Source organism: Euphorbia lathyris, chromosome 9, assembly GCF_963576675.1.
Source record: "Euphorbia lathyris chromosome 9, ddEupLath1.1, whole genome shotgun sequence".
Taxonomy (NCBI): Eukaryota; Viridiplantae; Streptophyta; class Magnoliopsida; order Malpighiales; family Euphorbiaceae; genus Euphorbia; species Euphorbia lathyris.
This window is the reverse complement of record NC_088918.1, coordinates 29073577-29097040: the sequence shown is the minus strand read 5'-3', so window position 1 is coordinate 29097040 and position 23464 is coordinate 29073577. Positions and strand designations below refer to the sequence as shown.

The 23464-nt window shown below is 36.8% G+C and overlaps 1 protein-coding gene across 5 annotated transcripts; it reads left to right on the top strand.

Moving 5' to 3' along the window:
* Positions 1–18845: 18845 nt before the first annotated feature.
* Positions 18846–23232, top strand: LOC136206734 (uncharacterized). Of its 5 annotated transcripts, none has more exons than XM_065997877.1 (9): positions 18846–18905; positions 19162–19552; positions 20922–21319; positions 21407–21656; positions 21732–21897; positions 21974–22076; positions 22219–22347; positions 22436–22654; positions 22751–23232. In XM_065997877.1, exons 2-9 carry the CDS (start codon positions 19303–19305, stop codon positions 23027–23029), a joined length of 1794 nt encoding a protein of 597 aa, XP_065853949.1. In that variant the 5' UTR covers positions 18846–18905; positions 19162–19302; the 3' UTR covers positions 23030–23232. The 5 variants fall into 5 exon arrangements, with proteins under 5 accessions (XP_065853949.1, XP_065853951.1, XP_065853950.1 ...); XM_065997879.1 differs by lacking the exon at positions 18846–18905 and adding an exon at positions 18943–19116 and having other exon boundaries at positions 19315–19552; XM_065997878.1 differs by lacking the exon at positions 18846–18905 and adding an exon at positions 18943–19116 and having other exon boundaries at positions 19210–19552.
* The last annotated feature ends 232 nt before the right edge of the window (positions 23233–23464 follow it).

Here is a 23464-nt window from a genome sequence, read left to right as displayed (position 1 = left end):
AGTTTGAAAACCAAATTGACAATTTATCTGGAAAAAGAGAATGATTTTAATTTTACAATTAATATGCATATATAGTTCAATAAAAACCTAATGACGAGGAAGGCTATATTTCAGGACTTTTTATATGAATATTATAATTAACTATAAAATTACAACTAAATCATATCATCAAACTTAATTCTCAATATGTCATTTTTTTCTATATATACCAAATAAAATACGTTTTTACACAATTTAAAAAGTTTAAACCCCAATTCATAAATCTTAATTTTTTACAATATATTCTAGATTCCTAATTTATAAACTTTAATTTTTAAAATAATAATTTTATTAGTTTGACATAATTTAAAATTATGATTTGATATATAGTTTTTCAAAAGTGAATCTCTATATAAATTTCTCTATTTCTATTCCACATGGGCTGTGGTCCAATTAAATATTTTGAAAAGCAGTTGTAGCTGGGTTGGGTTTGGAAATCAGTTATCTTACCTTGATCCAACCCGACCCAAGCCTCTATATAATGTAGGCTGCATTTGACTTAGACAAGGTAGTTCAATTAGGTCCGATCCGAGCATGGCCCGGCTCAATCTACAAAAATGTATTCAAAATAAATTTTATCGCTATATTATCAAAATTTTGAAAGGTTGGTTTAATTGTTATTTAATTCTCAATTGGGCATCCTAAAAATCAATCATGTCTAATATTTAATGCATTACTAATACATTTATAAAAAAAACATGTTAAAAAACTAACTAGATCTATCACATATAAGTTAATCACATTTTTTATTATCAAATTGCTTAAAATGTTTACTGTATTACTAAGATAGTTACAAATAATCAACAAAAAAAATTATACGAAATTACTTAAATTTATTGATAAATTTGTTTGAAAGATCCGATGTCAAACTAATCCGTTCAATTTTTTCATTCAATAGAAATAAAATTAATCTTCTTTAGAAATATTGGAGATAAATTTATATCACTTGTTACGTCTTTACCATCCCAAAATCATTAGGGTCAATGGCCTTTTTTATATTATTGTTTCACTAAAGTATTTCTTTTATATTAAAATAAATTAACTACATATTTCTTTTTTTTTTGGTAGGATAGGAAAAGAAAAACAAACAAACAAAAACCGCTCAACCCGGGATCAGCCTAGGAAAACTGACCCCCACCATATCCTCCAAGATCAAAGAAGAGATGAAGACCGGAGGAGAAGAAAAAGTAGATAGACCCAACATTCTAGAATGCCCTTCCATCGCAAGACGGTCCGCTACGCGATTCTGCTCCCTATAAATATGAGCAAAACTAATAGACTCAAAGAAGGAACCAATCCTTTTAATGCCTTTAATTAAGTTAAGGCTATTCAGGCAAAAAGCATTGCCCTCAGAAATCATTTTAACCGCTTATTGGTTATCTGACTCAACAAGAAGCTTCTTCACCCCTAGATTCTTAGCTAGCTTCAAGCCAGAGAAAATCCCCCAAAGCTCAACAGAAAAAGATGAACCAATACCCAAATTCTGAGAGAAGCCAGAAACCCACCTGCCACCATTGTCTCTAAGAACCCCTCCTGCGGCAATTCTCCCGTCTCTTAGACAAGAACCATCAGTGTTGAGCTTAACCACACATTCACTCGGCCTACACCAGCCTAAAAGATGGACCTCCTTCCTCTCAACAGCCCTAGCCAAGGGATCTTCAACAAAGCTCTCAACCAAGGTACTAATCTTTTTAGAAAAGAAATCAAGGACATTTGGCTGAGAAACCACTCCTCCTCCAAAAATCTCCTCATTCCTCCATCTCCAAATCTGATGGCAAACCACCACAAATAAAAGAACACCCTGATTCCAATCAGGAAGAAGAATCCCTTTAATTCCATCTACAAACCAATCATTCTCCGCATGGGCAAAAAAGGAAGAGAGCACATCCCTAGGGAGAATTCTCCTCCAGACCTCTTTACTTTTCTCACAATCCCTGAGAGCATGGCATAACGTTTTCTCATACCCTCTGCATCTGCCACAGGCTCCAGAATCCACCAGATGCCTCCTTTTTCTGTCCGAATTAGTAAGCAACCTATTCCTGGCCCCAAGCCACATGAAACTCCTAATACGGTACGGCACTTTTAAGGCCCAAATCGTCTTCCACACCCCCGGGGACGAGGAATCCAAACCCTGATAGAACGCCTGGAAAGCAGATTTACACGAATAGGCCCCATTGTTTGTCAGCGCCCAACAGTAACTATCCTTGTCTTCAATTTGACTACTAATCTGAACACCTCTAATCGTAAGGAGTGATTCCAGACTGAGGTAGGAATCAAATTTATCCCAAATCCACTCACCCTCAGAATCCACCACAACAGCAATCCTCTAGTCCTGAATGTCCAACGGGGGCAAAGAAGTACATATTTCTAATTCTTTGTGCTCCCTCCTTTTTTTTTCTTAAAATTGTGCTCTATTCAATTATTAGATATTGAGAGCAAGAATGAACTGAATCACATTATATAAGATAACATGACATACAAAGGGGAGTTAACTTTAAATATTAAAGAAATAAAAGTATGATTTAAACCTTTTCTAATAACTTCCTCCTCTCCTCTGCTGCCCATTAGTCTAAGTTGGTAAATTTTATTTTCTAATATTATGTTTGGTTAAATTAAACAAAACAATATGGTAAAACCGGAATAAAGCAATAAGTTTGAATATATGAAACTATGTAACCTCTAATGTATCAATTAAATTAAATCGGTTTTTTAAATTTTCAACAACATAAACTTTGAAATTGATCTTATTTAAAAACATTAGGATTAAATTATATAATTTCATACTTTAAGGTTAAATTTGTATTTCAGTCCATAAAGGTTCCCGTTTATAAAACTTTTAAAATAAACTTATTTAATTTTATAAATGTTTCAGTTTCATCTATAAGTTAGATGAATGTTAATTATTTGTCCTTCAATAATTATAGATCTTGTCCTATCCTACTTACAAATTGCTATTTGGATTTGTTGGTTTGGATAAAAACAACTTTCAGAAAAGCTAACAATAATAATAATGATAAATTTGTTTTCTTATTGTTTAATGATTTAAGACGCGTTAGTTTTACAAATTAGGATCAAATATTCAAAAATAAAAAGATTACCAGTCAATCCTATAACATTTAGCAAAATGAAAGGAAGCTTGTCGAGCGAGGCGAATCAGAATGGGTGGGCGGTCACCTTTATCACGATCTTATGGTGGCTTTGGAGATGGAGGTGCTGCCGTGTTTTCGACCAGGAGAATGCGTAGTGCCCCAATAAGGTGAGCTTCCTCAAACATCAGATCAAAGGGTTCAGGGCGGCATTTGATTTTGAGGAGAGAATGCGGTTGGGGTTCGAAGGGAGATTAGCGTTGGCTGGAAACCTCCGGATGCAGGCTGGGTAAAGTTCAATAGCGATGGGGCAAGCAAAGGTAACCCGGGGCCTGCTGCCGCTGGGGGCGTTCTACGTTCGGAGGTTGGTGGATGGATTTGCGGTAAATCTAGGGGTTTGTTCAGCCTTCCTATCCGAGTTATGGGGTCTATATTTTGGCATCTGCATTGCTTGGGGGCTGGGCTACAGAAGGGTGGTTTTCGAAATGGACTCCTTGGTAGCTGTTCAGATGATCCAGGAGAGCACAGAGAACAGACATCGCTGTTATTGGACCGTCAATGAGTGTCGAAGGTTGCTCTCGCAGGATTGGGAGTACAAGCTTGTCCACGTGCTCAGGGAAGGAAACCAAGCTGCGGACTGGATGGCAAACTACGCAGGACAGCTGTCTTTGGGTATTCACAAGTGTGATACGCCTCCTGCAGACATCTAGGATATTTTATTTTCGGATTTTTGTGGTTCTGGTCATCCTCGAATGTCACGTTCCTAGGTTCTTGCTTTTTGTCTTTTCGAGGGTAATCCCCTCCATTTTACCAAAAGAAAAAAGCAAAATGAAAGGAAAAACATGAAAACTTTTGTCCAAACAAATTAAAATTGATTTTAGATAACAAAAGTAGCTACTTTACATCAATTATGTCAACTAAATCATGTTAAATTTTATTATTTTGGAAATGAGAAGCTAGCAAAATTAATTGGTTGGATTATTGTAGTTTGTTGTATTATATTAAAAAAAGAAGTGACAGCTGAGCCGGTTATGAATAATCATCAACGATTACCAATTCATCATTAAAAAGATGTAAAAATGTGGTCCATGCACCAACAACTTAATTTAATTTAATTTACTCTATAATTTAGTAATTTTAATTTTAAATTAATTTAAAAATAATATGTGCTGGTAGATAATCAATTATTTGTTAATAATATTAATTTATTATATATTTTTTTAAAAAAAAAAGCAAGTATTAAGCAAACATTTGAGCATTTATAGAAGCATGTCAAACTGTAATTATAGGCACAGAGAAAGCAACACTCGCTACATAATGTACTATTTTATTAACTGGTCTTTTAATAAAAGAAACAGAAATTCCAGGACGATTAACAAGTAACATATGACATGAGTTAATGATTGCACGAAATTTTGATAAATTTTGTGTATTGGATTGAACTGCCAGAACTACTTCCTTCGCGTCCATCTCAACAATGATATTCGACCACCCCTTGTCAGCAATAAACATCAACGCCTAGTGAAGACCCTATGCCTCAAGCATCCTCGGATGAAAAATAACATATTTTTTAAATGTGTAAGCACAAAGAAACAATCCGGCGACGTCGCGATAACCCCCCCTCCCGCCTCCAATCTGATAGAGTCAACTCATGGTCTACACGCAACATTAATGTTTAGTTTCTAGCCACCGCCCGTAGGCGCTATCTATCTTTCCACCTGCCGAACACCACCATTCACTGAAGTCAAGACTGTTGCTTTCTGAAATTGCTGAAGAAAGTCTTTACACATATGCGTAATAGGCAGGACTAAACCTCATGCATTGGTGGAACAAAAGTATTTTCCCAATAGCTCGAGTTTCATTGACACCAAATCTCTCGCAATCTCATGTTGGTGTGCCCTAGTTCTTAGGCATTGGTTTATGTATATTGTATTATGCTTTTGATTATTCTTGCATAGATACACTATTTGTGTTACATTAATAAAGGCATTAATCTAATTCATTTATATCTTGTGCTATAATATGAATAGAGAATCCATTGATTGATAATCGTAAAACAATATCCCAAGTCTATTCTATCATGGGAATGATTAGGACCACAGGCTTGTATATTCGATGACTGTATGGTAGTAGTTGATACTAGCCATAGTACTTGATAAGTCAGTTGTGAATATGGGTACATGTTGTATACATGTGACTAGATCGATCCGCCCAAGAAAACTACATGGTGGTTGTGTCATTAGTTTTCTTAAGTAGGTCTCTAACTGTCTTCAGACCAGATTTCATTATAATATCAATGTGGGATCCGGTTCACTTTGAAATACGCCTAACAGGTCTGTAATAGGATGCCAAATACGGGTATGATTGAGTGAACAAGTGAACACGTTGGTATTGATAGTGAAGTGATGGAATTACCACTCATGTAATAGTGAGATGGTATCACAGGCCACTTGATAAGTGAGATTGATAAGTGTGTGGCCACACCTTGATAAGTAGTTTAAATTGGGAGGGCTAAATTTTAGATATGTGACGATCCTAAAAAATTAAGTGGGAGCGAAATTGTAATTTTGCATACAAATGGATGTTAACCGTTTGGGCCTTTATGGGCCTTAGTCACATATGGTAAAATTGGCGATTTCACCCTAAGTAACTCGGCTTAACTTTATTAGATGATTTTGGAATGTCATGATCATGCATTATATTTATATGTCTTACCGTGCAGCAATGTGTTATAGAGTTCTATGGGCCCTAAATTAAAGTCGGTTTGTAATTTAATTTATTTTGGGAAATATGGCCTGCATGCCATTCTTTCATTAATGTAATTTTAGAATAGGTTCTATTCATAAAATTGTAATTGGTCGTGAAGAAGCCCAGATGGTCCAAGCCCATGGTGGAAGCCCAAGGAGACTTGAAGCAAGCCAGTGAAGATTAGATAGTATATCTAGTTTCACTAGGATGTATTATAAGGCACATAGAGTCTCTATGTTTATTTTGATTATACAATTGCTTAGTATAACATGAAATATAAGTAGCAACGATCACCAGATCATCACCCGTGATAATTATATGTTAAAGCCGTATCACTTAATTAATCCGGATAATGAAATATTGAGTCGCTTAAAAGTGCTTTCCAGATTCACACCTCTTCCTCCTAGGTAGTGCTACAGTGTATGACGTGCCCTAGCAGGTATGCTGTAGTAATTAATGGGCCGTCGAGGGTTAGGATACTTCGGTATGGCTAACGCGTGTATGGTGGTTGGACTCAATGTGGGTAGCATTAGCTCAGAGCGGGCCCTAAGCACTGATGGGCTAAGTGTCACACCCCAATGGAATGGAGTGTCAGAAAGGAGGAATAGGACCGTGCTCGACATGGTCCGCTCAATGATGAGTCAAGCTTCTCTCCCTATCTCCTTTTGGGGATTTGCTTTGGAAACTGCTGCTCATATAATTAACAATACACCGAGCAAGGCAGTTGAAGGAACACCATATGAATTATGGACAGGTCGAAAGCCCAACGTTTCCTTCATGAAGATTTGGGGTTGTGATGCACATGTCAAGAAATTGATGAGTGGAAAACTAGAGTCCAAATCTATCAAATGCCAGTTCGTGAGTTACCCTAAGGAAACTAAGGGTTATTACTTCTACAACCCAGCCGAGAATAAAACATTCGTGGCTAGGTTTGCAGTCTTTTTGGAAAAGGAATTCCTTTCCAAAGTAGACAGTGGGAGCAATATTGATCTCGCTGAGATTCAAGACTCACCGACTCCTACAGCAGATGCTGAGGATGCTCAGGTAACTGATTTAGGTCCTCAAGAAATTGAGGAGGCTGAACCAGTTACACAGGAACCTAGAAGGTCTGATAGGACACGTCATTAACCCGAAAGGTACGGTTTTGTCGTGACTGATGATGGGGACATAATGGTCGATGATCAGGATGAGCCCAAGACTTATCAAGAGGCTATTGAAAGCCCACAATCAGATCAATGGCGTAAAGCTATGGAGGCTGAAATGCAGTCTATGCGTGATAACCAGGTGTGGAACTTGGTGGATCCACCTCCGGGTGTTAAAACAATTGGCTGCAAGTGGTGTTTCAAATTAAAAGCTGATAATACCTTCAAGGGGCGACTGGTGGCAAAAGGTTATAGACAAATCCAAGGAATTGACTATGATGAAACTTTTTCACCAGTTGCTATGTTCAAATCCATTAGGATAGTACTGGCCATAGCTGCATGGTATAACTATGAGATATGGCAGATGGATGTTAAAACCTCTTTCCTGAATGGGAAGTTACTGGAGGATGTCTACATGACACAACCAGAGGGTTTTATCGATCCGAAGTATCCTAACCGAGTATGTAAGCTTCAAAGATCCATTTATGGATTGAAGCAAGCATCTAGGTCTTGGAATCAGAGATTCAATGAAGCCATAACTGAATATGGTTTCGTGCAGAATCCTGATGAACCCTGTGTGTATATGAAATTCAGTGGGAGCATATCCACTTTCCTGATATTGTATGTCGATGACATACTACTCATTGGAGGCGATATACCAACACTGCAAGGCGTGAAGCAGTGGTTGAGTAAATGCTTCGCAATGAAAGACTTAGGAGAAGCCGAAACGATCTTAGGGATCAGGATCTACAGAGATAGATCCAACAGACTTCTAGGCTTGAGTCAGGCAACGTACATAGACAAAGTTCTTAGAAGATTCAGCATGGACCAGGCTAAGAAAGGATTCACGCCTATGCGCCATGGGTTGAAACTTGGTAAGAAAGATTGTCCTCAGACAAAGAAGGACAGAGAGAACATGGAAAAGGTCCCATATGCGTCAACTATAGGATCTATCATGTACTCTATGTTATGTACAAGGCCAGATGTTGCATTTGCACTTAGCATGACTAGCCGGTACCAGTCAGATCCCGGCGAGGAGCACTGGAAGTCAGTTAAGGCTATCCTAAAGTACCTTAAGCGTACCAAGGATCTTTTTTTAGTTTTTGGTGGGCAAGAGGAGTTGGCAGTATCAGGTTACACTGATGCAAGTTTCGAGACTGATGAGGATCAGAAACAATCACAGTCTGGTTATGTTTTTATCCTGAATGGCGGTGCCATTAGTTGGAGATCCTCAAAGCAGCCTACCATTGCCGATTCTACAACGGAAGCTGAGTACATAGCTGCATGTGATGCTGCAAAAGAAGCAGTTTGGATCAAGAAGTTCATAACTGACTTAGGTGTAGTTCCCACTATCCTAGGTGCAGTTGATGTTTTCTGTGATAACAACGGTGCCATAGCACAAGCACTGGAGCCCCGATCACTCAAGAGATCCAAACATGTACTTAGAAAGTTTCACCTCATCCGGGAGATCCAGGCGAGAGGTGACATTACATTACAAAGAGTTGACACCGAGAACAATGTCGCAGATCCGTTTACCAAGGCACTTGCACAGCGCCTACATGATGGTCATACCAGATCTATAGGGATTAGGGCAATGCCTTCTTGGAACTAGTCCAAGTGGGAGACTGTTGGTGTGCCCTAGTTCTTAGGCATTGGTTTATGTATATTGTATTATGCTTTTGATTATTCTTGCATAGATACACTATTTGTGTTACATTAATAAAGGCATTAATCTAATTCATTTATATCTTGTGCTATAATATGAATAGAGAATCCATTGATTGATAATCGTAAAACAATATCCCAAGTCTATTCTATCATGGGAATGATTAGGACCACAGGCTTGTATATTCGATGACTGTATGGTAGTAGTTGATACTAGCCATAGTACTTGATAAGTCAGTTGTGAATATGGGTACATGTTGTATACATGTGACTAGATCGATCCGCCCAAGAAAACTACATGGTGGTTGTGTCATTAGTTTTCTTAAGTAGGTCTCTAACTGTCTTCAGACCAGATTTCATTATAATATCAATGTGGGATCCGGTTCACTTTGAAATACGCCTAACAGGTCTGTAATAGGATGCCAAATACGGGTATGATTGAGTGAACAAGTGAACACGTTGGTATTGATAGTGAAGTGATGGAATTACCACTCATGTAATAGTGAGATGGTATCACAGGCCACTTGATAAGTGAGATTGATAAGTGTGTGGCCACACCTTGATAAGTAGTTTAAATTGGGAGGGCTAAATTTTAGATATGTGACGATCCTAAAAAATTAAGTGGGAGCGAAATTGTAATTTTGCATACAAATGGATGTTAACCGTTTGGGCCTTTATGGGCCTTAGTCACATATGGTAAAATTGGCGATTTCACCCTAAGTAACTCGGCTTAACTTTATTAGATGATTTTGGAATGTCATGATCATGCATTATATTTATATGTCTTACCGTGCAGCAATGTGTTATAGAGTTCTATGGGCCCTAAATTAAAGTCGGTTTGTAATTTAATTTATTTTGGGAAATATGGCCTGCATGCCATTCTTTCATTAATGTAATTTTAGAATAGGTTCTATTCATAAAATTGTAATTGGTCGTGAAGAAGCCCAGATGGTCCAAGCCCATGGTGGAAGCCCAAGGAGACTTGAAGCAAGCCAGTGAAGATTAGATAGTATATCTAGTTTCACTAGGATGTATTATAAGGCACATAGAGTCTCTATGTTTATTTTGATTATACAATTGCTTAGTATAACATGAAATATAAGTAGCAACGATCACCAGATCATCACCCGTGATAATTATATGTTAAAGCCGTATCACTTAATTAATCCGGATAATGAAATATTGAGTCGCTTAAAAGTGCTTTCCAGATTCACACCTCTTCCTCCTAGGTAGTGCTACAGTGTATGACGTGCCCTAGCAGGTATGCTGTAGTAATTAATGGGCCGTCGAGGGTTAGGATACTTCGGTATGGCTAACGCGTGTATGGTGGTTGGACTCAATGTGGGTAGCATTAGCTCAGAGCGGGCCCTAAGCACTGATGGGCTAAGTGTCACACCCCAATGGAATGGAGTGTCAGAAAGGAGGAATAGGACCGTGCTCGACATGGTCCGCTCAATGATGAGTCAAGCTTCTCTCCCTATCTCCTTTTGGGGATTTGCTTTGGAAACTGCTGCTCATATAATTAACAATACACCGAGCAAGGCAGTTGAAGGAACACCATATGAATTATGGACAGGTCGAAAGCCCAACGTTTCCTTCATGAAGATTTGGGGTTGTGATGCACATGTCAAGAAATTGATGAGTGGAAAACTAGAGTCCAAATCTATCAAATGCCAGTTCGTGAGTTACCCTAAGGAAACTAAGGGTTATTACTTCTACAACCCAGCCGAGAATAAAACATTCGTGGCTAGGTTTGCAGTCTTTTTGGAAAAGGAATTCCTTTCCAAAGTAGACAGTGGGAGCAATATTGATCTCGCTGAGATTCAAGACTCACCGACTCCTACAGCAGATGCTGAGGATGCTCAGGTAACTGATTTAGGTCCTCAAGAAATTGAGGAGGCTGAACCAGTTACACAGGAACCTAGAAGGTCTGATAGGACACGTCATTAACCCGAAAGGTACGGTTTTGTCGTGACTGATGATGGGGACATAATGGTCGATGATCAGGATGAGCCCAAGACTTATCAAGAGGCTATTGAAAGCCCACAATCAGATCAATGGCGTAAAGCTATGGAGGCTGAAATGCAGTCTATGCGTGATAACCAGGTGTGGAACTTGGTGGATCCACCTCCGGGTGTTAAAACAATTGGCTGCAAGTGGTGTTTCAAATTAAAAGCTGATAATACCTTCAAGGGGCGACTGGTGGCAAAAGGTTATAGACAAATCCAAGGAATTGACTATGATGAAACTTTTTCACCAGTTGCTATGTTCAAATCCATTAGGATAGTACTGGCCATAGCTGCATGGTATAACTATGAGATATGGCAGATGGATGTTAAAACCTCTTTCCTGAATGGGAAGTTACTGGAGGATGTCTACATGACACAACCAGAGGGTTTTATCGATCCGAAGTATCCTAACCGAGTATGTAAGCTTCAAAGATCCATTTATGGATTGAAGCAAGCATCTAGGTCTTGGAATCAGAGATTCAATGAAGCCATAACTGAATATGGTTTCGTGCAGAATCCTGATGAACCCTGTGTGTATATGAAATTCAGTGGGAGCATATCCACTTTCCTGATATTGTATGTCGATGACATACTACTCATTGGAGGCGATATACCAACACTGCAAGGCGTGAAGCAGTGGTTGAGTAAATGCTTCGCAATGAAAGACTTAGGAGAAGCCGAAACGATCTTAGGGATCAGGATCTACAGAGATAGATCCAACAGACTTCTAGGCTTGAGTCAGGCAACGTACATAGACAAAGTTCTTAGAAGATTCAGCATGGACCAGGCTAAGAAAGGATTCACGCCTATGCGCCATGGGTTGAAACTTGGTAAGAAAGATTGTCCTCAGACAAAGAAGGACAGAGAGAACATGGAAAAGGTCCCATATGCGTCAACTATAGGATCTATCATGTACTCTATGTTATGTACAAGGCCAGATGTTGCATTTGCACTTAGCATGACTAGCCGGTACCAGTCAGATCCCGGCGAGGAGCACTGGAAGTCAGTTAAGGCTATCCTAAAGTACCTTAAGCGTACCAAGGATCTTTTTTTAGTTTTTGGTGGGCAAGAGGAGTTGGCAGTATCAGGTTACACTGATGCAAGTTTCGAGACTGATGAGGATCAGAAACAATCACAGTCTGGTTATGTTTTTATCCTGAATGGCGGTGCCATTAGTTGGAGATCCTCAAAGCAGCCTACCATTGCCGATTCTACAACGGAAGCTGAGTACATAGCTGCATGTGATGCTGCAAAAGAAGCAGTTTGGATCAAGAAGTTCATAACTGACTTAGGTGTAGTTCCCACTATCCTAGGTGCAGTTGATGTTTTCTGTGATAACAACGGTGCCATAGCACAAGCACTGGAGCCCCGATCACTCAAGAGATCCAAACATGTACTTAGAAAGTTTCACCTCATCCGGGAGATCCAGGCGAGAGGTGACATTACATTACAAAGAGTTGACACCGAGAACAATGTCGCAGATCCGTTTACCAAGGCACTTGCACAGCGCCTACATGATGGTCATACCAGATCTATAGGGATTAGGGCAATGCCTTCTTGGAACTAGTCCAAGTGGGAGACTGTTGGTGTGCCCTAGTTCTTAGGCATTGGTTTATGTATATTGTATTATGCTTTTGATTATTCTTGCATAGATACACTATTTGTGTTACATTAATAAAGGCATTAATCTAATTCATTTATATCTTGTGCTATAATATGAATAGAGAATCCATTGATTGATAATCGTAAAACAATATCCCAAGTCTATTCTATCATGGGAATGATTAGGACCACAGGCTTGTATATTCGATGACTGTATGGTAGTAGTTGATACTAGCCATAGTACTTGATAAGTCAGTTGTGAATATGGGTACATGTTGTATACATGTGACTAGATCGATCCGCCCAAGAAAACTACATGGTGGTTGTGTCATTAGTTTTCTTAAGTAGGTCTCTAACTGTCTTCAGACCAGATTTCATTATAATATCAATGTGGGATCCGGTTCACTTTGAAATACGCCTAACAGATCTGTAATAGGATGCCAAATACGGGTATGATTGAGTGAACAAGTGAACACGTTGGTATTGATAGTGAAGTGATGGAATTACCACTCATGTAATAGTGAGATGGTATCACAGGCCACTTGATAAGTGAGATTGATAAGTGTGTGGCCACACCTTGATAAGTAGTTTACTTATCTGATTCATTAATCTACTTAAGATCAAGAAATATCATAAACATCAGAGAGGATGACAGCCGCCATGCCTCTAGTTTATAATATCGATATCAAATGGTAAAAGAAGTTAAGAGATAACTACAGGGTCTCTGCATCTTTAGACTGCTGAAACTCTGTCTTGGTTAGGGGCAGTAATGGTTTGCTAGAACCCACTTACTGTCTGTGGGCCGTGAGCCCACTGCTAGCTAAGGACAGTCTCATAGGATCGTGCACATCGAACATCTGAGTTAGAACTTATAGAACGGTACATTGGAGAGATGAAATTAATTAATTGATTGATAGTAAAATATCAAGGTAATTAATTGGTGGTTAATTAATTGATTAATTGATACTTTGTATCAAGGTAATTGATCAATGGTCTTAAGTGTTGAGTATTTAATTGATTAATTAGTTTACGGGATGTAATTAATTAATTTGTAAATTAATGAAATTGCATTCGGTGAATAATTAATTAAACTAATACGTTAATTTATTAATTAGTGTTGTTTGTTTAATTGGGGTAATTAAATTTAATCTAATCATAATTAATTGCATAGAATAAATATTATTGGTATTTATTTATGTAATTAGATTAGGATTGGATTAGTTTTGTAATTAACCCTAAACCAATTAGGTTTAGGAATACACTATATATATAAATTAAAACACTAAAACCCTAATTAACCTAATACACATGATTTGCTTTGAAGAAGCAATACACACAAAAACGCAGCCACCATTCATGTATAGTGGGATTTTATTGGAAAATTACTTATTCTCTCCAGTTCATTCTCCGTTCTTCGGCTAGCACCGGTTCTGGCTCGATAGCTGTTCGTGCACCTGACTACGGAGATCTTACTACTTTGTGGATTCTTCAGCCGTCTCTAGAAGAGACAGTCCGGGTAAGTTTTTATCCTTAAACGGATCCAAAAGGTTTTATTCAATCAATGGTTAACGGACAAAGATCAAACTAAAAGGGATTAGAAATAAATTTTAAACCGCAATTCGGCTGCGCTACAGTTGATTAACTGGCTATAATCCCTAACATCTCATACATAGTAAATGACATTCTTGAAGATTTCGAGAAGATAGGAAGCATTTGAATCAATCAATAAAGAAATATGTCTATGGGACCTAATGATCAATCCTTAAAAAAAAGCTAGAACCTAGTCGAATAAACATAGTCCATAAATAGATAGACCAAATGTTCACCTGTAGATTTACATAGGCTGCGGACATTATTATTCAGCAAATCTCTGTTCTCGAAAACATCTTTAATAGGACTTAATTTTTTACAGACCCTTCAAACAAATAGTTTTACCTGTGGCGGAATCGCGAATGACCACAACCTCGTCCAGGCCAAATCTTGAGCAGCCCTCTGTAACAGGCACACACCGTCGTTGACTCGACGTGATATCTTTCCGACAATTTGCTATTGTTCTGATCTCACATCCGAATCTTCTTCTGTTGTTGTGGGTGTCATTCTCCTATGCAACATGATAACCCGAGCGGACTGATACAGTTTCCTTTTATGGAAATGCCAAATTAGCTTGTCATTAACTTCCACATCCCCAATTAGTAATGATAGGATAGACCAAACTTCAGCATCGTCAAACAAAGACTGAACCCTCCTCAAATCTCTCCCTAAAGTCTTCCATTCGAAGATCCTAAACTCGCAAAAATTAAGTTCCCATTTTTAATATCGTCCGAGGTAGAAAGTTCGGGGAGTCCCCTAACCACGAATCGCGCCAAATGTTTACTTGCAGACCGTTGCCAACTCACCACCTTAAGCCACGCATTAACACGTCCCTTGAGCTCCAGATACTACGCCATATCAAAATTGGGTTTGAACCTACCCGAGATAACAAAAAATCTCACCCAGACAAGTATTTAGAAATTATACTCATGAGCCCTTAAATTTAATCTTCTGTTTTATAGCCTTAGAAATTTAAAATTGAACATACAAGTCCTTGACTTTTTCCCTTTACTAACATGAAAGTCCCTTATTCTTTGACCATTTCAATATAAAGTAACTCTCAATTGTAGAGCCGGTGAAAGTAATATTCTAAATAACTTAATTCTTGATTTTTTTATGTCATTTTGGTATTATTTGGTTAATTTTAGAGAAACAAAATTGTTGTTTAGAGAAAGAAAGTTCTAAAAAATGGTGATATAGAAAATAAAAAACGTGGTTCAGTAGATGTACTTTCTGATTTCTGCCTATTGTAAGGAAGGATGTCTGACTGAAGTTAATAGCTCAGGCTCTTCCAACTTTCTGCATGAGCACCTTCTAACTTCATAAATCAGTGTGCGGCGAGTTGTAGAAAATGATGAATTCCTTCCGATGGGGTACGAAGGAGAATGATAAACATAATATTCACTGGCTTAGTTGGGCGAGGCTCAGTGATAGGAAGGACACGGGTGGTCTGAGCTTTAGTGATTTGCATTTTTTCAATATCTCTTTATTGAGTAAGCAAAGGTTGGAAGTTCTTTAATAACCCTCACATGTTGGTTAGTCGGTTATTCAAAGCTAAATATTTTTCGAGAGGGTCTTTCCTTTCTTCCAAATTGTGCAGTAACCCCGGTTTCATTTGAAGGAGTGTGTGGAGTTTGACTAATGTTCTTCGTATGAGGATTCAGTGGTGAATTGGTAAAGGCGATCCTATTTCAGTGTGGAAGGACCATTAGTTGATTGATGATGGTAATTTTTTGGTCTTATTTAGATGTACGGAAGAGAATAAAAATGCTAGAGTTGTGTATCTTTTCATCTCGGTTACTCGTATTTGGGATAGTGGCAAAGTTAGTGCATGGTTCCAGTTACAGGAGCCAGAGGTAATTTGCAACATGGTTGTCCTGATGTCTTTTCGAAATGACAGCTTAATATGGCACTTCTTAAAGGATGGAAAATATTCTTCCAAGACTGGCAATAGAGCTCTTGAAATTGTTCGAGGAGTAGTACCAAGTAACGATGGTTGAAATAAGCTTTGGAGCCTTGACATTCCCCTTAAGATAAAAAAAAATTTGTTTGGTAATTGGTAGATAAGGTTCTTCCTCTTCGTACTCGATTGAGTTCTTAGGCTATTCAGGTTCATATTAACTGTCTTTTTTGTTCAACGGATGTGGAGCACGGTTGACATGTCTTCTCGAGCTGCTATTATGGGTCTCAATGTTGGTCAGTGGCAGATCTCGTGGCGCTAGGATAAGAATGGGAATTAATTGAAGACTGTGTGATAAATTTATGTGTGTCAGTGAGGCAGGAGGTGGCTAGTAGAGTTGTCGTCGTTCTTTGGAGTATATGGCAACAACGAAATGCATTGATATACAGAGTGCGGAAGAGTTGGACTCTATAAAAAAAACTGTGACCAGTGAGTTTACTTTTCTTACAGCTTGGAGGAAAGGGGTGAATTGATGGAAGGAGTAGCTTTGTCGAGATTGTGGCGAGAACTAGTATTCAGTCTGTTCGATGGGTTCATCCTTTGGCTGGTACTATTAAGTGCAACGTTGACGTTGTGATTTCCTTGCAGAATTAGAGTTCGGGGTAGAGGTTGTTATACGCAATAGTGAGAGAGATTTTATGGCTTGCTGCAGTGGTACTTCGAAGGGGTTGGTCTCGGCTAAATTGGTTGAAACGTTAGCTCTAAGAGACAATATTGCTTGGGCGTGTGTCTTTTGGTTATGATCGCATCCGATTTGAAGTGGACGTTAAAGGTATTGTGGATAGTTTATCATCGACACACCAGGATATCTCAGAGTATGGCATCGTCGTAGATGACATCATGGCGAAACGAATAAAAATAGATTCGTTGCTAATGGTTGATTCGACGCACGAATACCCCAGTTAGAAACCTTCAAAATTTCCAAGAACTTTTTATTCTGAAAGCAACCCAAGAATTTTGGTAATGCGAAAAATCACAATTTCATTAATTAATAATCCCCTCCTTACAATGAAATCAAGCCCTCCTAACGGATTATGAAAATACTTCAAAAGAAAAATTACATAAAAGCCCCCAAAACAGTAAATTGCAACGGATTTTGAAAATATTTAAAAAGAAATATTACTTAAAAACCTCAAAAAATTGTAAATTGTAATTAATTATAAATTTTAATTCCATTAATATTAAATTGATTATAATTAATACTAAAATAATTGTAATTAATTATAAATTTCCGAATTTGACCGAAACATCTACTACATGGTTGTCATAATTGTTCGTTAGCTTTTTATTCCAAAGTTAACAAACGGTGCAGCTCATTCTACAGTCTATAATGCTTATTCTAATGTTAATCACTTTGTTACTTTTTTTATGGTTCTTTTTAATTAAAGTTTTCCTTAAAAAAAATATATCTTATCTTCATTTTAATAAAAAAATTCCTTAAAAAATATCATATTTTTGAATCATAATTGGAGTTCTTAGACCATCTCCAACCCATTACGCTATCTCTATCTCCATTTTTTATTTTCTAAACATCAAATCTTATTTTTTCTCCAACCCACTACACCATTTATTACACTAAAAATAATATTCTCCACTTTATTTCATTTTACATAACACTTTTATTAATATTTTATTAGTTTTTACATATATTATTATTATCATAAATAATCTATAATAAAAATTAATTAAAAAATAAGAAAACAATGTTATTAATTAATAGTACATTTAACTACAAAATATAAAAAGAAAAAAAACCTTTAAATAATATTTTAATTTGTGAAACATAATTTAAATCTTTTAAAATAATAAATAAATATATATACAGTAAAACCTCTATATAGGAATACGTTTGGGACCGGACAATTTGTATAACAATTGGGATGTTATTCTTATATAGAGTTTGGTACCAAAAAAAAAATCAACACTTAAAGTTTATAAATTTAACAACAATAAGAACTCTCTAATCTTTTGGAGGCATGGTTGATTATTAAAGGAATATGAAATGGGGTCGCTTGAAATTGGTTTATATACACAATGTACAATAGAATAGATTAATAAAACAAATTAATGTTTAGCATATCAAGTCTACGAGTTTTATTTCCAATACCTAAAGAATTGGAAGAGTTTTGAGTTTAGTTTCCAATACATAAAGAAAAGAGTTTTATGGGAAAATGGTAAGAATTTATAGTTAAAGTTGAAATTTGTGTGCCAACTCATATTTAATCTCAATAATTTTTAAATTTTTTAATAAATTTTGTTTAAATCTTTAATACATATATACATTATTTACATAATTATTCCTATATAGAGGTATAGTTTCTAAAGGTGGGACTTGGATTATGTATAACAATTAACATTTGGGAGGTTATTCTTATTTATAACCGGCCCAAATTGGGACCGAAATTTTTTATAACAAATTGGAGGTTATTCTTATATAGAGTATTCCTATATAGAGGTTTTACTGTATATTTTTTTCAACCAAAATAAATTTTGATGGAAACCAAAATCAACCAATTTTGGTTGATTTTGTATTTCTATGCCAAAATGGCATAGAAATTTGGTGGCGGTTGGAGAAACCAACCACCACCAAAGTAGCATTTCCAACCCTCATTTGGTGAGGGTTGGAGATGCTCTTATATTAGGCAATGTCATTCAGAAGACCTCCAATTTACATTTGAACACGTGTATTGTGACCCCACGTAATAATTAAAATAGTGGGACCTCTTATAATATACGTGGGTCCATGTTACACGTGTCAAAATATGTATGGAATGTTCTCCATTTGATATGGAGAACCGAGTGCTTCTAATAATTTGCCCCATAATTGACTATATATATTTCATCAAATTATGAAGGTTAAAAAATAAAACTATATAAATTGAGTGTTATATAATTCATTAAAGTATTAAAAATCATAAATAATTTTGTGTGTGTTTTATCTTAAAGCCAACTCAAGAGACTCAAAATAATTAAAAATTGAGTTTTCCACTCTTAAAAAAAAAAAAATTGAGTTAGAGTGTGTAACCAAAATAATCCGAAGTGGGACCAATTCCACTGAGAGAAGGTATAATTGTCTGTTTGTTTCTTGAGAATCTGAATGAACCAAACTGAATATATTTCTGCTTATTTAGTTTCCCAATAATCCTCCGTATCTCCTTCCAAAAAGAACTTCACATTTTCATTCTCTTTTTTACTAATAAAGCTTGTGTTTTAGAATTAGTTAAATAATCAATGGTTGCTCATCATTTAAGGACCTGATTTGGGATTTTTATGAGGTAAAGATGCTAATCTTATTGAAATTGTTTTGTTTTTGCATGTAGTAAATTTAATTGAAAGAAGATTGAAATGAATGGTTGTGAAATTGCCAGTAAGAAAAGGAAAAGACAAAGTTTACTTTCATGTGATTGCTGATGCAAGTAGTGCTATTAAAATCCATGTGATTGTGATTGTGATTGTTTTGGATGGATTTGAAGAAAGAAGAGAAAATGGAGTCTGTGAATCAGAAATCTCTGGAAAGAGTAGTATCACAGAAAGCTCTGCAAATGGGTAGTTCATTTCCATGTCAAATATGCGTAGTGGGTTTTCTCTGTGGAATTTGTCTTACCTCTTTTTTTCTTGCTGCTCTTACTTCACTTGGGTCTTCTGCTTTTACTGGGTTTTCATTTTCTTCTATGTCAATCAGACCGTGGAATTCCACTTCTCAGTTCATCAGTAAGTTTCTTTTCTTCTCTGTTCATGTTTGTGTTTATGCTAATTTTCTGTTCTGAAGAATGATGGGATGAAGTGAAATTAAGTGAAAGTGATTGAAATTAATGCACCCTGTTGAGAAGCTTTTACTTCGTTTATCAGAATCACTTTTTTCATCTTCAATTTCTGTCTTGTTTCTTTGTTTTAAATGATTTTGGGTTTACATGAATAAACCAAAATGAAAAAATGTTTCAAGAAAAGATAGAACAAATCTTGCTGTAATTTGGATAATTAGCTGAGGGTGGACTGATGAAGTTTAGTGCTGAATTGATTGTTGAAATTAAACAAAGTGATGTGTAACAGGCTGGTCGAATACTATGTAGATATCATCCACTTTAAAATGCGTCCGCACGTAGTAGAAATCTGATTATGTACCTTCTACCTTGACGACAGGGGCGGAGACAAGGGGAGCCTGGAGGGCCCCGGAACCACCGGTTTCAGCCCCCTGTTTCTGACAAATTAAGATTCGGTGTGGTTGATTGACTCGTTGAGTTTGTATTTAATTACAAAATCCAACTTGATTAATACACGATAGGCAATAAATTTCTCAAAATTTGTTCAAAATGACGCCATCTTACTTTTTGTAGTCAAAATCTAGCTTAATTTTGGGAAGTTTTACATTAGCACTTAAAAATTGGTTTTGGACCACTTAGATGATAACACGTATATATATGGAAAAATTTGAGCAAGTTCGATTCAGCAACAAAAAATTATGCACTCACAAGTGTAAAATTGGTCCCCAAATGAACCAATCTTGTATTCGCCACACCTACTTCGGACTGGGTTGTTACATGATGCCTTAGGTGAATTGTAGAAAATGGAAGAAGTTTATGCATGGAAAGTGAGAGTATAAATGATTAAAGGTATAATTAAGGTGCTTAACTGTCATTAAAGTTTCCAGATTACTGTTTGATCATGATTATACTTCATATTGAAGCCAATAATCCTTGCTTTTTGAAACTGCTGCTGAGTTTGATAAGTAATTCTTAAGTAATAGATATCTATACATGACTTTGATTATTGATTTTCTAAATTACTGTTTATCATTATTACTTAATCCATTAAGTATCTAATAATCCTATCTTCATCTCATTTGATGAATTTTCCAAGTAACTTTTGAAGCTTGAAAAGAAGCATTATCTGAAAAGTTTAGCCTTTAAGATGAAGCAAAGGAACGAACTTATTCCTTTTTACTATAGCAATTTTTCATTTGTGTAAAAATGTTGAATGAAACGGTCCGGCGGATATGAATCAATCTGTAAAATCCTGATGCATAAAAGTTTATGTTCTTCATTTGACATCTATAATAGCATTTTGATTTGTTGAAATGCAGATGTGGTAACAAGCAGAGATTACAAAATTCATGTAATGGAAACAAAGAGATTGGATGATTCCAAACTCAGTAGAAATGAAGTTGTTGATGATGATGACAAAGTTTCTTTACTGCATTCGGCTTGGAGTGCATCGTTATCTGAATCAGTAAACGGAGAAAACGAATCATTTGAGACACATAGATTGAGCAAGTCTTCTCTACTTAATGCTCCTCATTTGGAGAACTGTAAACTGAGTGAAAGCATAAACAAGTACCTCGATATCCGTGCTGAGAACGAGAGCTTCCCTCCTTGGACTACTTGGAAAGGATTACTAGACATGCATCCAGCTGCCACGGCCAACGAGCAGCTTAGGTACTTCAGGCATCAAGCTATATCTGAAGGTGCTTATCCTCCCTGGGTATGTTTCTTAGTTATTTTTAACCCTGTAATACTAACTTGCAATCCTGCAATCCCGGAATGTACATTGATATTTGGTTTTTCTCAGGTTACTGGATCAGATGAAGAAAACTATCCGCTTACAAGAAAAGTGCAACGGGACATATGGATCCATCAGCATCCCATAAATTGCAGAGATCCTAATGTAAGATTTCTTGTTGCTGACTGGGAGAGATTACCTGGTTTTGGAATAGGAGCCCAGCTAGCCGGAATGTGTGGACTCCTCGCTATTGCAATCAAGGAGAAAAGAGTCCTTGTTACGAGCTATTACAATCGAGCAGACCATGATGGCTGTAAGGGTAAGAGCAAAATCAAAAGCCAATTAGAAAGAAATCTATGTTCTTGATAAATTGTATTTTATGTAACTTCTGTAGGTTCTTCGCACTCTAGTTGGTCGTGCTACTTCTTTCCCGAAACATCCCAAGAATGCAGGGATCGTGCTTTCGAGCTTATGAGCAATAAAGAAGCAAGGGAAACAGGGATAATAACTACAAAAGACAACTATAAATCAAAGGAAATATGGACTGGACAAACACCGAGGCAAGTAATTTCACGCGAACTTGGTTTGCATTCATCCTCATGTTAATTTGTTAATTGTGAATTACATTATGTATAGGATATGGGGTGATCCTTGGAGTTATATGCAGCCAACAACAGATATAAATGGAAGCTTGATCACTTCTCACCGAAAGATGGACCGCCGGTGGTGGAGAGCGCAGGTAATAGTTCAACAATTTTAGTACTAGCACCACAAGCTTTAGCAGAGATGATAGGCAAAATGTATTGCAGAAATTGAATTTGCCGTTCGTGTCTTCCAAGGTCACTGCTTATTTGGATATTATACATTTTGAACATTTTCAGGCGACACGCTACTTAATGAGATTTCAGACCGAGTATACGTGCAGCTTAATGAACGTAGCCCGTAATGCTGCATTTGGGAAGGAAGTAGCAAAGATGGTACTTGAAAGCATTGGTGATGGATGGCCTAAGGTTTATAAATACATTACCCCATCGGATGATAGAGAAAACGAAACTCGAAATGAAGCTAATAAAGGGTGTGTATGTGTATTATTGACAGGAAGAAAAAGAGAAGGCAAGGTCAGATATAGAAGAATATGTTTGGACAAATTATCAGAAACCATGGATTCCAAGGCCAATGCTAAGCATGCATGTGAGAATGGGAGACAAGGCATGTGAAATGAAAGTGTTCGAGTTCGAGGAGTATATGCGTCTCGCCGATAGGATCAGACACCGTTTTCCTAACGTAAATAGCATATGGTTGTCAAGCGAAATGCAGGTAATTTATTAAAGAAGAGTTGTTTATGATTATGACATCAATTTTACTAATCTCTTTCGTGTCATGTTATGTCATGTTACGTTATGTTGTATTTAGGAGGTCGTTGATAAATCAAAGGAGTACAAGAAATGGAAATTCTACTACAGCAAAGTGAAAAGGCAAGTGGGGAACACGACAATGGCGAAATACGAAACGAGTCTGGGAAGGAAGAGCAGCACAAACTATCCTCTGGTTAATTTCTTGATGGCAACAGAAGCAGATTTCTTCATAGGAGCATTGGGTTCAACATGGTGTTTTTTGATAGATGGGATGAGGAATACTGGTGGAAAAGTAATGGCTGGTTACCTCACTGTTAACAAAGATAGATTCTGGTAGAAATCTATGCTTTTAAACTCCCTCTATGCCAATAACGGTTGCCCGAGTGTATCTCGGCCTACCAGTTTTTGAGGTCCGATTTCTCACCCGGTTATTTAGCTTTTATTTATAGATAATCTGTAAATCCTCATCGAGGTCCGTAATGTACCTTGACTCCATGTATATTCTCCAGCCATGTCAGTGTAAATTAGAATTTTCTTTTCTCTCTTTAAACTATATTTTCTTAATTAAAAGTAGACTATTTTTCAAGAGTATATGCTAAAAAAGTAGCATTAGTTAATAAAGATGTCTCCTTTATGAAAGATAGAATAATTATTATTCAATTCTCTCTAGGATATAGTCCAAAAAAATCCACCTCCTTTCACGTTTTATCAAATAGATGTGGAATTTTTTTTTTTCAAACAGGGATGAATGTTTTCGTTTTGTTAAAAACAA